The 16,369-nt window shown below is 41.4% G+C and overlaps 1 protein-coding gene across 5 annotated transcripts in view; it reads left to right on the top strand.

The window, feature by feature from the left end:
* CSMD1 (CUB and Sushi multiple domains 1) overlaps positions 1-16,369 on the top strand; it is a 2,022,178-nt gene that overhangs the window by 968,145 nt on the left and 1,037,664 nt on the right. For all 5 annotated transcript variants that reach the window (XM_045451804.1, XM_045451793.1, XM_045451792.1 and 2 more), the window contains one exon: positions 15,605-15,799. In XM_045451804.1, the coding sequence (XP_045307760.1) occupies positions 15,605-15,799 (195 nt within the window). The remainder of the gene's footprint in view (positions 1-15,604; positions 15,800-16,369) is intronic.

The following is a 16,369-nucleotide window of genomic DNA, read 5'->3' as shown; positions in this document are numbered from 1 at the left end:
GAAGTTCTACCTGAGTTGTAGGACCTTTCCTAAAAAGTTAATAGGCATTTCAGATAAAGACTCTGAATCCCACTTCTTTGGAAATCAGAATTTCCCACCCGAGGCCAATTTGAGCATTTACTCATTCAATAATGAAATCCTTTATTCAATATGTAGTTTATGGAGCCTCCACCGTATGTTAAGTGTTATTTTAGGTACTGTGGACGGAAAGGTGAATCACAGAGCTAGGCCTTCTGCTCTCATTCTGCTAGTTTAAAGTAGCAATAGTACCTGGAAGAAACTAAACCGTGAAAGGGTACAGAAGAGTAGAAGGCAGCTGCCCTGAACCACGAACAGTAGGTAAACTCACGTAAAAGTTTAGGTTGAGGGGGCTGATACAAGCAGTGCAATATAGACTGCAAAGTCACAGATGAGGGAAAGGGCTGTGTCATCTAGGAGAACCATAGAGAAAGGCCTATGAGACTGATGCATGATGAATCTTTTAGGGGCTACAGTCAGAGAAGTATTGAGGGGCTAGACTACACTGGGCATTACGGTCCCTGGTAAGGGGTTTGGGATTTATTCCAGTGCTCTAGAATATACTGGAATGTATTCAGTAGGGGAGTGCCACACCTGACTTGTGTCCTAGAAAGTCCCCTTTTTGCCATGCTGAAAATGGACGGTAATGTACACAGGCATAGGCACAATTAGAATATCAAAGAGGACTAGAAAAAAATAAGGTGCAGCGGATTTAAGGTTAGAGCCATAGAGGTGGAGAGAAGGGGTGGGACTTTGACAGTGAGCGGCATCTACAAGACTGAAATCAAAGGGGACCCTCTGAAGGCACTGGACTCTGGCTGAGAAGTTGCTTGTGTTTTCTGCTCACTGGGGTCTGGGCTCACAGTTCTTAATTTTTTTTTTTTAATGTTTACTTATTTTTGAAAGAGAGAGAGTGTGAGCAGGGGAGGGGCAGAGAGAGTGAGACAGAGAATCCGAAGCAGGTTCCAGGCTCTGAGCTGTCAGCACAGAGCCCGACCCCGGGCTCGAACTCACAGACTGTGAGATCACGACCTGAGAACTGTGAGATCATGCCCTGATCTGAAGTTGGACGCTTAACCAATTGAGCTACTCAGGCACTCCTACGGTTGTTAAGCCAGCACACGCATACACTGGAAATGAGAATTGAGTAAGTGGATGGCGAGCATGGGGACAAGGTCCTCCCTGCTGGAGTGGGAGTTTACAGATCAGCAAGGGAGGAGGCTGGGATGAAATAAAGACCACAGGTCAGCAGGCCACCTGCACATCAGATGTAAACTGAGAGGTGCTTACGAGGGATGCAGGCTTCCCTGATGTCATCAGGGGGGTAGAACCCACGTCTGCAGTGCAGCTGTTTCCACATTAAAAGCGCTCATTAAGGTGGACCCCAGTTTCCTGTGGGTGACAACTCCACAGAGCTGAGTCAAACCAGTCAGGATGGTTTCAGGGATGAGAAAGGGGCGTGGGGTCTGAATCAGACAAGGGGGACTTAGAAAGGAGCCTCCATCTTGGATTTTGCCCATTTACTTCCTCATCTTGATTACCTGCCCCTCGGTCGTGCAGGAATTCGGGGAAACAGCCCCTTGTGTACCGTGTATACCATTTAATTACTGCTAGCTCACCTCCTTCTCAGCCCAAGAATTACATTTAAATAATTACACTTATACATGATATATACAAAATGATTTAAAAACCATATAGAATTAACCTTTACATTATATATTAATTTTATCCTTACAGTGTTTTTTTTGTGGTGACAGAATTGCAGTAAAACTTGGGTTTGTGAGCATAATTCATTCCAGAAACACACTGGTCACCCAAAGCATTCGTAGAGCCGAGGGAATTTCAAGAACCATTGGCTTACTTGTGATCACGTGACATTCGGTGTTGCCTGCTACCCGTACTGCAAGACATCGCTCGTTTATCAAGCTAAAATTTATTAGAAATGTTTGCTGGGCATATGGAACACTCGCAGAACAAGTTACTCAGAATCCAAGGCTTTGCTGTATTTAGAATCAACAATAGGTGTTCAGAAGTTGGAAGAAGTTGAAGTCTGTTATATATATCAGACTCTGTATATAATAATATCTATTATTTATATATATATATATATATGGATATAGTATGTGACAGACAAATATGATTTACCTGTTGCAAACGATGCTTTTTCATAAAGCTTGAGCTATTAATATGAATTCAATCATGAAAAAAGCTTTTAGGTTCAAATTAATATGAAAATCATAAATTAGTAATATACCAACGCCTGCTAAGCTGAAACTGTTTATATCCATAACTTTAATTTAAGACTATTTTTAGAAGGTAACTGCCAGCGCATAAAAGAAAAATTAAATCGGGTTAGACTGAGTGACAGCCAAGAATTCATCAATTAGAAATAACATATGATGCCACATGACTTTATAAATTGTTAAGCCCCTTTTATTATTTTCCATACAAATATGTGTTAAAATTAGAAGTGATTTTAAAGTTTAATCTTCACAAAACCCAAATTTTCTACCCGAATAAAATTGTAGAACCCTTGTTTTAAATTAGGTTCATTTTCTTAAATAGGAATTTAGTATACTTGATTTGAATTACTCCAATGTATATATTTGGTATGCAATTTATAAGAAGTGTGTGTGTTTATATGACATAAGTATAGCCATAAAGGTGTTCATTTACGAAAATAAAAAGGCTAAAAGTGATGTCCAGAGCCAGAAAGGGAAAGTGGCTGATGAAGTAAGCTATCTCTTGTAATGTCTGAAAATCATCTCCGTGTACGTCGTCTAGTCCTTGTGTTTTATAGGTCACTTGTGTTCTCATGTTTTATTTTAGTCTTTGGATCTTACGGCTATTGCTTTGAGTGGTGGTTTATCTCCTTAATGTTATTTCTGCTCTCATCTTCTTCCTACGGGTAGCTTGCCTTTTTTCGAAGTCACCGCCAATAGCACACGTATTACTGAGTTTGCTTCGGAAAAGTTGTCTCTTCTACCTTTGAACCCTTACTGGCACTGCTTCCTGTGGTCACTTGCTCTCCTTCAGGCTCAGCTGGCTTGTCACCTGTTCCACTCAGGGCTTCCACTGGGCGTCAGGAGCTTTGTCAGATTCCTCCTAGCCAGTTCCCTCCCACCTGCTGTCACCGCTTTCCATTGATTAGCACTAACTCAGCACTGGTCTAAATTATAGTGTCCTTGAAACATTTCATCTGCTCATATCACACACACATGATAGTCTTCTCGTCTGCCTCCCTCTGCAAGGATAACCTTCCTTTTGTAATGTCGGGAAAAAGTAAGAGACCGCCTCCCTCTGTGTTTTGGGGGTGGTGGGTGCTACAGCTGGTTGGCCACCATCTCTGCTCCTCTGAGCTGGGCCCCAGTGCTCTTGTGTCATTCCACGTCCACGCCCCGGGTGGCAGTAACGAAGGGCATCACGCGGAAAAAGGACACGCTACCTTTCTTCCCACCACCTTCTTTGTTATCTGTAAACTATCCCTTGAAAGATTTCCCTCACAGCTTTTCTTATAAACCCGAAGGTAGTTTAGGTATAGCATAGGAAATTAAAAAACAAAAAACAAAAAACACCTTAATGAACTTGATGTTAAAGATGGATAGTTTCAGATCCCATGGTGAAATTTTTAAGAACAGAATTAAACTTTCATGGGGGGGAGGTCTGGTAGCTGGAATCTCTTGCCTGAGACCCACTCCAGAAATTGGTCCCTGCCTAAGTTCCCACCTTGTGTCGGGTGACACCTGTCCAGGGAACAACCAACATCTGCCACGGGGCTGTGCTGCCGAAAAGACTGTAATTTGAGGCAGTGCTGAGAGACCAGCTCAGCCCCAGAGCCTCCCGTGGGACCGGCCGAAGCCTCTGTCATGACCTCAGGACATACACTTAATGTCTCTCTCTGCCCAGTCCAGCTTCCTGCCCTCCCCCACAGGTGCAACCTGCAGGCCCCACCAGGTCACCTGCTGTGCTCCAAGCTCTGTGTCAGCAGCCTCTCCCAGGGAACCAGGCCATAGTTCTGCTCACTTACCTGGAGAAATACAGAGACCTACATTGAGTCATGTTTCCAGGGACTCGGCTCATCAGTGGTAGGATCACAGGGAAAAAGGAAGCTGGCTGATCCCGGCCACTCTCTTGCCCCCTCTGGAGGGGGTCACTGGCCTCACAGATGAGCCTCTATAATTCTATCAAGTCGAGTCTCTTGTGGTCAAGAACCCTAGACCTAGAGTTTGGAATAGAAGAAAGTTGGGTGGGTTTTTCTGTGGCTTGTCTTAAGACCATACCCTACTAAGGAAACGATAAATAAGAAACACATTCTGTTTAATCTTTATGTTTTGCATTAATGTTCGAAGACGCTCTCTCAGATTTTCCCCTTGGTATTCACATTTTTCAATTTGCGGGAAGAAGTGTTGAGAAAGACATCAGAACTTAGATGCCTTTGAAATACTGGCAGCTGCGCAAAATCCTCAACTTTTACAATGGGAGAGTCACCTGCCTATCCTCGTGTGTGTCACTATTAAGATGAACACGGAAATAGGATATCGCAAAGGGAGACACAACGGGCAAGACAGAACAAGGACCCAGTTTCTGGATCTCCAGCTTGTTAAATCAAGAGTTAGATACTTAACCGACTGAGCCACCCAGGTGGCCCTGGTCACACCTTCTTTACAGATAAGGTTGGGTTTAACGATGCCTCTCTGGGAGAGTTGTGAGGATTAGCGGCAGCATGTAAGGCATCTGAGTGCTGACAAGATGCCTAGCAGTGGTCACCATTATTATTTTTCATAATTAAATCTGTAATTGGGAACCCTGAAATAAATGTGCACCGTCACCTACAGCCCGCCACTGGTAAGCCGGTGAAATGCGTCCAGGCTTCCATAACTCCAGTGTGACCAGTCTGCGTTCGTTCCACCTTTTCTTGATGTCCACCCAGCGGCCCCTGCAGACCACCCGCACGAGCAAGTGCTTTCCAGAACCTCTGCCGCCAAAGCGTTTCCTGTCTCCACGCTTCGTGTTTGGCCTGTTTGCAGCTCCTTTCCAGAAGTCTACTGGAGATGGAGGCAGACACAGAGATGGACACGGACAGGGAGATAGATGCTTTTCCTCCTTTACGATGCTTCTTTGGTTCAGACATTCACAGATCCTGCTTCCTCTCTCAGAACTTGGTACGAGCTTCTACACGGGTTCTGAAGCCACTTGAGTCCTCATGTGCTACCTCCCAGACTGCGAGCCACCTCTCAGTGGGGTTTGTGGCCTGAGCACATTTGGGGCCTCATCGCTAATAACAACAACTTGGGACACAGTGAGGACTGCTTGGAGGAGGGGGCATGAAATATATCGACATTGTTAACAACACTATTGAGGGATAATGCCTACTTTTGTCTTCAGTGTTTATTTCTTTGGGTTCATTGGTTTTTTCCTTTTCAGGCTACTCATGCTGGAGACCTAAAGAGATTTGTTCTCGATCTTTCTTCTTTTAGGTTATAAATGTTGTATGCTATAAATTTCCATCTGAGCATAGTTTTTGATGCACCCTAAACACCATGCTTTTTTACCATGTCAGTCTAGCTCAAATATTTTCAAATATCCCTTATTTTATTATAAGGTGATGGATAGGGCTGTTCAAGCCTGCTACCTCTTGATTTTCTGTAGACTGGTTCTTTCAGTTGCAAGACTAGTGTGGAAGTCTCCAACTGTAATTGGGGGTTTATCCATTTATTTTCTTGTAGTTCTTTTTTTAACGTGTATTAGTTTTTGAGAAAGAGAGAGGGAGTGTGAGCAGGTAGGTGAAGAGAGAGAGGGAGACAGAGGATCTGAAGCAGGCTCTGTGCTGACAGCAGACAATGCGGGGCTCGAACTCAGGAACCGCAAGATCATGACCTGAGCCAAAGATGGATTCGTAACCAGCTGAGCTACCCACGCGCCCCTCTTGCAGTTCTATCAGTATTTACATCATGTGTTTTGAAGCTTTCTTATTAAGCTCACACATTCTTAGGATTATTATGTTCACACTTCTGTCATTATGAAATAAGCTTCTTCGTCCCTTTTTTGCATTAAAACTGTTGTGTGTACTATTAACATAGCAACTTGAGCATTTTAAAAAATTTTTTTTCTCAATGTTTATTTTTGAGAGGGAGAGAGAGAAAGAAAAAGAGGGACAGAGTAAGAGGAGGGGAGGGGCAGAGACAGAGAGGGAGACACAGAATCCGAAGCAGGCTCCAGGCTCCCAGCTGTCAGCACAGAGCCCGATGCGGGGCTCGAACTGACGAACCGTGAGATCGTGACCTGAGCTGAAATCAGATGCTTAACTGACTGAACTACCCAGGCGCCCCAGCAACTTGAGCGTGTTTTTAATTAACGTTACTGTTCTTTCGGTCATGTTCCCCAACACTTTGCTTCTATCTGCTTGTGTATTTGTATTCCGAGTGTGTGTCTTGAAGTCAGGGTGCCTTTGGTTTTATTCTTTAATCCAATGTCACCATCTCTACCTGCCTTGCCTATGTCTAGTTAACACGTCCAATCTTACTTGCGCACATGGGATACAGTTAATATACCAGTTTTAATATCACCTACTAATGGAACCCTCTCTGTCGTTTCTGGCTAATTTTTGTTTTCCTCATTATGAATTGTATTTCCTTCCTTTCTTGCAAGCTTGGTAATTCTCGGTTGGACAACAGACCTGGTGAATCTTATTTCGGTGGCTGCGGCCTATTTTTGTATTCTCAAAAACATTCTTGAGCTTACTTCTTGAATGTAGCTGCGTTTCTTGTAACTGGTCCTTACGGAGATTGCTTTTGAAGGCTGGATGAAGGCTGAGGCAAGTCGAGAGTCTGGGGTGACAATTTTAAGTAGATGGTCACTCACCTAAGGTCTCTGCAGATTGGGTCCTGCAGGTGCAGTGACCGCGACAGGCAGTGCTAGATGCCTCACTAGCCTCTCCCTCCTCTGAGCTTGTGCTCGTAAGATTTCTAATAAGGGTCATGCAGCACTTTACTCCACAATGATCTTTTTCTCCACTACTGACGTTCTAGCCTTCTCAGGGCTCTGTTTTCTGCCCACTGAGTGATGAAGTTTCTGCTCTGACCCTGGAAGAGGCAGTCTTCTAAGCCCCGGGAGAATTATGAGCACTCTTGTCTATGATTTTTCAGTAACACTTTCACTAGCCTTGGGTAGTGTCCCTGACATAAACAGGTCAGTACTCACCTCGGACGGACGCAACAGGGCCCTCTGTGGGTCTGTGGGGTCCTCCCTCTGTGCCGTGACTTTTAGTTTCCTTGGCTCCCCCTCCCCCACCTCTGTCCTCATTCATGGAGACTGCTGGCCCAGCCTGGGTCCCCCTGCCCCGTGCCTTGGGCCCGCAACTCTCTCCAGATGGTAAGTCTGGAGAAATTGTAGACACTCTGTCATTTATTTCCCGTCTCTCAGGGATCATGTCCCAGCACAGCATGATGTCCAATGCTTTGAGAGCCCTTTTATTTTTTTCATAGATATTGACTTTTTTTTTTTTTTTTAATTTAACTGGATTAAGACAGGAAGGGAAATCCAACCCTTGATACACCACCCTGGCCAAGTGAGGAAATGCTCTAGTGAGTTTTCAATCCTTATTTACTTGAATTACCAAATGAGCCATGACCAAGAACGAATTTGGAGCTGTTTCCTAGAATCGATCTAATTCAATGTGTTCACCACACCTCATGGTATTTAATGTGACATTTAACCTCTGGAAAGGACGGCGTCATCCTCATTGCGTGAATATCATGTGCTAGAGCACCATCAGAGTGGTATTTGACCCAGGGATGAGTTCTTTCTGAGCAGTTTTTGAGTGGTTTCTAGTTTCCTCGCTCTCTAAGCCAACATCTAAGAGGACTTGTGGTCGTATTTGTTTACAATTCCTTTGCAGATGTTAGAACTACCTTCACCTTAGCTTTACATAAATATTCAGACACTTGCAACTGATTGAACATCCATTTATTGATTATAAACTTCACTTTTGGGAAGAAGAAAGAAAAATGGCCATAAAAATAATTTACAAGTTGGGGCATCTAGGTAGCTCAGTGGGTCAAGCACCAACTCTTGATTTTGGGTCAGGTCATAATCTTACAGTTGGTGGGATCGAGTCCCACACTGCACCCTGCACTGGCAGTGTAGAGCCTACTTGGGATTCTCTCTCCCTCTCTCCTTCTCTCTCTGCCCCCCACCTTTCAAAAATAAATAAATATTAAATTTTTTAAAAAATGATTTACAAGTTAATGACCATGTCCGTAATGTACCATGTGGCTTGAGTATATGCACAGTTATCTGATAATGTATGCATCATTTCCTCTTTGAAAATTCCAGGACAATTGAAAAGTACATCTTGTGTTGTTCCTTATTGCTATGCTCTTTTCGTATGTCAATCACTTACGATGACTTTTCAACCTTCGATATTACCAGGCATCCATTTTTCCATGACTGTTTCTAAGCTTGACTACCGGGCTCTCTGCGTGGTCTGACTCTTAACTTTGGGTCATTTTTCTTTTGAGTTGAATGACTGTTTGCCTGACTCCCTAATTTCGGGCATTAGACCACAGGATTTAACTCTGGGCTCCCAGCCTCTTTTCCTTCAGCTCCTTCCACTGCTGTTCTTCCAGTCAGAAGAAACTTAGCAGTATTTGTAGTCCTTTTCTTGTGGACTCTAGGGTATGCAAATAGACACACTGCACAGATTTAAAACAAAAAGTGCTGGGGCATCCAACTTCAGCTCAAGTCATGATCTCACGGTTCGTGAGTTCAAGCCCCCCGTCGGGCTCTGTGCTGACAGCTCGGAGTCTGGAGCCTGCTTCGGATTCTGTCTCTCCCTCTTTCTGCCCCTTCCCTGTTCACACTCTGTCTCTCTTTCTCCCTCAAAAAATAAGTGAACATTTAAAAACTTGGAAAAGATTAAAACAAAAAGCATAATATGCTCAGAACTAAATTTATTACGTTGCATCATCGGCTGTCATGTTCATATTTATGCATTCTCTTTTGCTGAGTCACCATCTATAAGTTCTTCATAAGGTTGCTGCTTCCTCCTCAATAGGTAACTCTTGATCTGTCGGGGGGTTTTGTGTCATCGTTTTGTAGTCACTTCTACCTGAATCAATGCCTGTGTTGTTTAGGATGGCAAAGGCCCGGCTATTCCGGCTCCAGATTAGTGCAGTTTAGACAACATCTGCCTTTGACTTAAAAATAGAAGGCCATGAAAGGATCCATTGCAGAGAGTTAAGTGATATAATAACCTATGTTGTTATATCAAACATAGCTCCATTGAGAACACTAGGGATGTAAAGACATTTTATCTTCATTATTTCTTTTGATGTTGACCTGCTCATAAGAAAGTTTATTGTAGTCTGAAGGGTAGAAATTCTGGATCCACCATGAGCAAATCCCACCACCAGTATTTACCGGCTGTGTGGCCATGAAGAAATTACTTGACTTCTCTTTGCCACAGTTTCCTCCTCTATAAAAACAGGATAATACTAGTATTTATTTCACACATACTGTATGTGTGTGTGTGTCTGTGTGTATGTGTGTGTGTGTTTACCTCTTAAAACAGTGTCTAGTTCATAGTGTGTGCTATATGAGTATTACTACTATAATAAAACATGAATAATAGGTAGAATTCATATGGCTTCAAATAGAACTGGGATGTCTTTCTCCTTGGCTCTCCATTTTAATAACCATGTTCCCATTTTAGAGATGATATTGACACCCCACACACAGACTTTTTTCTAGCTTTATTGTATCTGAAGCTGGTATATATTAGAACCACTGTATATTTTAAAACTTCCATTATTTCCCTAAAAGTTTCCATGGTGCTTTAGAATTGGGAAAATAAGAATTGTAAATGTATTATCGATCATTCATTCTGTCCCAATTGTGCTGGTAGCTGTTCAATCTGCATTGTTTCATTTATGTTTCACACATACCCATCAGACGCTTTGATTTTCATCCCTCCTGCCCCCCTGTCAAGACATGGAAACTGAGATTTGGGTAATTTGTCCAAAACTGAACAGTCTGTTTCTGAAGGAGAAGCACAAGTCTGTCTGGTAGCCCATCCTTTTCCCATAACCTGCGCGATAGACTTTCCTTGCTACAGACATATTTGACTACTTCCCTTGTTTAGAGATGAACTTTCCACTCTAATTTGGCCAAATCTTACCACTTTTAAATATACCTAACTCTCACACCCTTTTTTAATTCTCCTGTTATAGCTTCTGTCACTTTTCAAAGTAATGGTGTTCATGCAGTATCTCACCTCCACCATGAAGACCGTGACTTTAGAAGCAGAAAGCATTCATCGCTGCCTACCGGGAAATCCTCATGATCTTTGAGACATGTAACTCTGGTCTCTCCGTCTTCCTGTTTCAGAAACTGCCTATGATTTTGAGAGTCTGTACCAAGAATAGATGTCAGGTTTCAAGACTTGTAAATCTGATTTTTAAAGGGTTTCTGAAAATTATATAACCATATTTTTCTAACCCTTCCCAAAGTTTGTGGTCAGGGGTGGGGGGGAGGGGGGATGTTGCAGAGCACACAGTCCGCAGACAAGCGCATCTCTTATCGTTAGTTTACATTTCAAGTGTTGTGTGTCAGGTGGGTATTTGAAGTTTTATTTCCTTGAGCTGCAGTGAGAGTCCAGGAAAGGCAAAGTGTAAACAAAGAGGTTGACATTTACCCTCTGGGACCTGGTTTCCAAATGATCGCGCCCAGTGAAATTTCACTGGTCGTGCACAGGCTGTGAAAAATGCTGCCTCTCTTCTGATGAATTTCAGACTTCTGTTCACTAGTCTTTTGTCCATCCATAATGAATATTAATGCTGTACTTTATTTTGGCATCATGTTTTCGCTTTTCTTCTGGAAGAGGATTTGATATGACATCCATTTCATCATTTAAACAGTTGGGTTAAAGGTTGACGTGATAGCCTAATGAGGTCACTGAGTTGTGACCATATGCACTTGCCAAATCAAGAGCGTTATGGAGGGAATCTCCATGAGGGTAATTAGAATGACAACCCGTGTTTCAAGCCCTGGGTATACAAACTTGGCTTCATGAGATCTGGTGGAATGAGGTCTGCCATGGGAAGAAGGAACTGTGCCCTGAGCGCCTTTCAAGAAAACACTTTCCCATTACCAAATGTATGCACTGGGTGCTGAATTCCCATTACCCAAATAAGAATTTCTTTCTTAAAGCATCCATGGGAAAGAGTGCAAATGACTTCAAGGGAGGATTTAAGGGAATTAAAATTAGAGTTCAAGTCAATTCAATAAGTATTTACTAAATACTTAATGTGTACTCATTACCATGGGAGACACAAAGGGACATTCATGATCTTCAGGGAAACTGGGTAAAAAATTAGTTAAAATGAAATTGGCAGAAATGCCATTCGGGTTGAGTTTATTTTACATTAGTTTTTCCCAGCCCCTGGATCTTTGGCAAGTTTTACATGTCTTTGTCTTAAATCTTTGCATAGAGGTATAATTATTTTCATCCATTTTTTTTTTTTTCACAATTGAGGGGTTTTGATAATGGCTTAATGAACTTGAAAATGTTTTTATAATAAGTGCATTTTTGCTGTGTTCTTTGAAACTGGAAGTTAATATTTGAATTCATCTTCAACTTTTTCTATTTGCGTGTTGCAATTGTTCACAGTAAAACTTTAATATTTTTCCCTAAAATCATAAATTATTCCCCAAATTCCCCAAATCATAAACTTATAATTTTGTCCCACCAATCAGTGACTTTAAACCTTAAAAGTTAGTTTTTAATCACTTTTTCCCATTTGCTAAGTTATTTTGCCTTATAAAATGTTAATTCATTTTAAGCCTCTGCATCCTGTTTACATTTTTAGCTAAATCGGGAGAAAAGTGGCTTAAAGTGACAATTTGTTGCTGATTCATTGTTTCTGAAATGTCACCTCATTCAGTTGGTTCTTGAAAACTCATTTGCTTTTTTTCTGTTTCCGTCAGGCTACAAACTGTGACTCTTAGTTGTACATAGATCTAGAAGAATACATGAGGTACGCTACATTCATATTCATATTTAGCACTTGATTGAGCAAATATAGATTTAGCAAGTTCCTGCTGAGAGCTGGACATTATTCTAGACACCATATAGACACAGATGTAAGGGCAATTCCAGGTCTAAACGGGAGGTGGTCGGTTGGAATGTAATCCAATGGTAGAGTCACACAGAGCAGGTATTTTGAGACCTGCATTGACTCGTTCAATCCTCACACTGTGCCCCGTGAAATAAATACTGATGAAGGCACGTTTTTGGTAGATTAACAGAGCTAATAAGAGAGCAAAAGAAGAGTCTTAAATCCCATTCTCTTTCCGTTCCATTTTGGTGTTGGTTGAAAACAAGGCTGTGCAAATAATATGTGTTGGGTGAACGTTTTCTGAATTTGAATGCAATTGTCAAGATGTTAAAATAAAGACAAATCTGTAGACAGGAACAAAAAAGGAGATGTCTAAGGTGCCCGGGAACAGTTGACAGAAGGGGAGGCAGAGATGCCCATCTCTGCACAGGGCTTTGATGGGCATGAGCAGTACCATAGTCACTGCTCTCCCTGGAAGCCTGACCCCCGCACCTGAGGAAGATCCCTTACGTCTTCCGTGCTATTTGAGATGTGATGTGCATTCTGGGCACGATACATTGTCCACCTACTGCGATTTTTTTCCTTTGGCAGTCAATACTTTTTAACATCTGCATTGTATCCTATTAAATATAGCTCTCTTAGTTTGATGATCTAGAATGGCCAAAATTATTTCCTTCCTGAATTTCATCATTTGTCTGTTTCCAACTGTTCCATTAGACTCTGTTAAAAGTTTCAAGGCATGGATGTTTTCTTTTCAGAAGTCTGCTTGGGGAGATCCTTATTTTCAGGAATGATTTTTCTTTTTGTTTCTCTTAAGCATTTCAAAGTCCATGCAATTATACACTTCCCAGCAATTATCAGTGCACAGTCAAGTTTTACATAAGGCATTTCACATTTCTTTAAATGTAGTAAATGGGTATCACACAGATAACACAGAATGATGTTTGTTCATGCAGCAGCCACATCGTGTGATCTCTTTCCTATTGTACTTTGGTTACTGTGGTCTTTCTGTACAAAAGTCAATTATGTTATCTGTGCAAAAGCTAATCGTTAAAAATGATTTCTTGCTGTTTTTAATAGACAAATGGATAGAAAAGTTGTACAGGCCACATTCAACTTTCAGAATGGTTCATTTGTCTTTTCCAGTTCTGAAAGCAGTCACGTGTAAAAGCTGATGTTAAAATTTTTTGACAGATTTACACTGATAATTCTTGCCTTCGGGGAGACCATTTTCTGGACACAATCTAAAGTGAATATGTATCTTCTAATAAGTCTTAGCACTTAATGAACATAATAAAGGCCCTTGAAAAAAATGGCAAGGAAGGATTTGTTAATTCCGAATATTCTTGGACAAGGAAGGAAAACACCGAAAGCATTCATATGTACATAGTTCCCCCACCCCTACCTCTCTCTCTCCATTGATGGTAGAAATTCAGCCCTGCCTTGCCTGTCTCTGGCTGTCAGATCCCTAGCTTCTGTCGGAGGGCAGGCATCCTGAGTTATGAACTGAAATCATTTCTACCTTAGAAAAGCCAGAGACAGTTAAATGCCAAACAGTCTTTTTAAAGAACATTTTAAAAATACCCCTTGACTTAGCGATAGTGAATGTGGAATTAAATACAGGCTTTCTTTTTTATAAAAGACAACAAAGAATATTGTGGATCATAGTGAACTATTTTCTATTGTGTTAAAGAGGTTTCTGTAGACTGGTTTCACAAACTATTTTTTAAAAACTAGAACTGAGAACACTTTGACTATGTAGGCAGTGATTTCGTAAACATGTCAATATTAAATATCCAAGTGGTAGTGGTTGTTTTCTAAGTGTTTCTCTAAGCTTATTTTATACACATTTAAGTAATTTTGTAATAGAAATAATTTTGGAAATCACTTAAATTTCCTCTCCATTCACTGGTAAAGTTTTATTTCTCCATTTTTCAACCAAAGAAAACAGAGTATATTGCAATATTTATACATATATACCAAAATACACTTCCAATGTCCATGTTAAAAAAAGGATAGACACATAAAATAATAAAATTTGTTTATTGGAAATGTTTTTTGGAACTCATTTCTTTTTTAAGTGATAGTCTCCTTGGTTTATTTCACTACATCATGATAGCTCTGACTTACTGGTCAGATGCGAAATTTTTTTTTAATTTTTTTTAACGTTTTTATTTTATTTTTGAGACAGAGAGAGACACAGCATGAACGGGGGAGGGTCAGAGAGAGAGGGAGACACAGAATCTGAAACAGGCTCCAGGCTCTGAGCTGTCAGCCCAGAGCCCGATGCGGGGCTCGAACTCACGGACCGTGAGATCATGACGTGAGCCGAAGTCGGACGCTTAACCGACCAAGCCATCCAGGCACCCCTCAGATGCGAAATTTAAACCAGAAAGATATAGACCATAACCAACAGTCATCAACTTCACCCATGTAACCCAATAGTGAATCACCTAGGTTGGAAATTATGTTCAGAGTATGGAATGGTCTCCTATCGATGAGGTTTCAAGACAGTTGAATTCTCAGGCAGAGTATCCTATCCACATAAAAAACGAGCAGGTCAAGAAAGAATGGAATCGAGGCTTTCTTACTGACAAGCAAATGAATATAATACTTGATTTGTCAAAACTGATGGCTAAAACTTCGTTGTGAATCAGACACTATAAATGCATGAACCTAACAGATAAGTTGGAATATACAAGTGGTGCATTTTTTTTTTAAATTTTTTTCAACGTTTTTATTTATTTTTGGTACAGAGAGAGACAGAGCATGAACGGGGGAGGGGCAGAGAGAGAGGGAGACACAGAATCGGAAACAGGCTCCAGGCTCTGAGCCATCAGCCCAGAGCCCGACGCGGGGCTCGAACTCACGGACCGCGAGATCGTGACCTGGCTGAAGTCGGACGCTCAACCGACTGCGCCACCCAGGCGCCCCACAAGTGGTGCATTTTTAAGCCTACCAGATTCACGAATGAAATCTTCCATTTATTCTTTAATTCAGTGATTTATCCATAAAATGTCAACTAACGTCAATTAGTGATGTGTATTTGGTTGTGCTGGTCCTAAAGGAGGGAAGATAAATATGGCATGAATATTCATCCGTGCTGTATTTCGGATAGCTGTCCATATCCTACCGTGTTATCTGTCTGCCAACTCCGTGAGAGTGGAGAATCTCATAATTAGAAAAATAATGTAGACATCGTCTACAATACTGTATGCAGAACTGTATTTCTGCGTCTTCTCAAACTGCATTTATTTATACTTTTAAAATACTCTTATAAAGGGTTAAATGGCAGACGTTATTAAAAAAAAGAATACATTTTCTCTATTTTTTCAGGGAAGATGAAAATGGTTTTGCGTTAGCTTTGCTAATCTGAATAGTTCAAATGCAGTGCAGGCTTTGGGCGATAAGTTGATCTCACCAGAAAAATCTCTCACTTTTCTGCCTTTCTCCCATTTCTCTTTTAATAGTTTTACCCAGCCATACATGTGGAAATCCTGGGGAGATACTGAAAGGAGTTCTCCACGGCACAAGATTCAACATAGGAGACAAAATCCGGTACAGCTGTCTCTCTGGCTATATCTTGGAAGGCCATGCGATTCTGACCTGCATCGTCAGCCCTGGGAATGGTGCTTCCTGGGACTTTCCAGCTCCATTTTGCAGGGGTACGTACCATATGACCACATGTGTCGTGAACCCAGACTAAGGCTTTGGTACTGATGGAATAAGTTTCCAGTAGACAAAAAAGAATTCGCGTCCTGCTGGGTCTTACCATGCCAGCTTATTCTGTTCCTAGAAGTCAATGTTACATGTAACCCAGGAAGCCATCACTGGGCTCTGTAAAGCTGATAAGAAATTTACATGTGTTCCTTAAACATCCGAATTTTTCTTCGTTCTGTTTCTCACATTCTATGGCTTTCTGCATAATGTTATCACTTGCTGTCATAGCATGCTAAGATTTACCATGCACATTGATGTCCTTCTTGATTGGACGGCTCCTTTTTTACATTTTGTTCTCATTAAAAATGACAGGCACCACTTGATAATTAAATTATACCTTTTAAAGACTTTTTGAACACTCTTAGACCTTTCAAATAAGTTGATCATGAAGGAACACACTCTATCCAAATGTTCAGCGGCATGATTTGGGGGCAAGGTTAGCATTACTTTCCCGACGCCCTGCAATGTTTAACCTTTTCCATAACACTACTTTACTGATCCATTAACTTTAGGAA

Source organism: Leopardus geoffroyi, chromosome B1 (assembly GCF_018350155.1).
Source record: "Leopardus geoffroyi isolate Oge1 chromosome B1, O.geoffroyi_Oge1_pat1.0, whole genome shotgun sequence".
In the NCBI taxonomy this organism is placed as follows: Eukaryota; Metazoa; Chordata; class Mammalia; order Carnivora; family Felidae; genus Leopardus; species Leopardus geoffroyi.
Note: the sequence above shows the minus strand (reverse complement) of the source record. Positions and strands in the feature narration are given on the sequence as shown.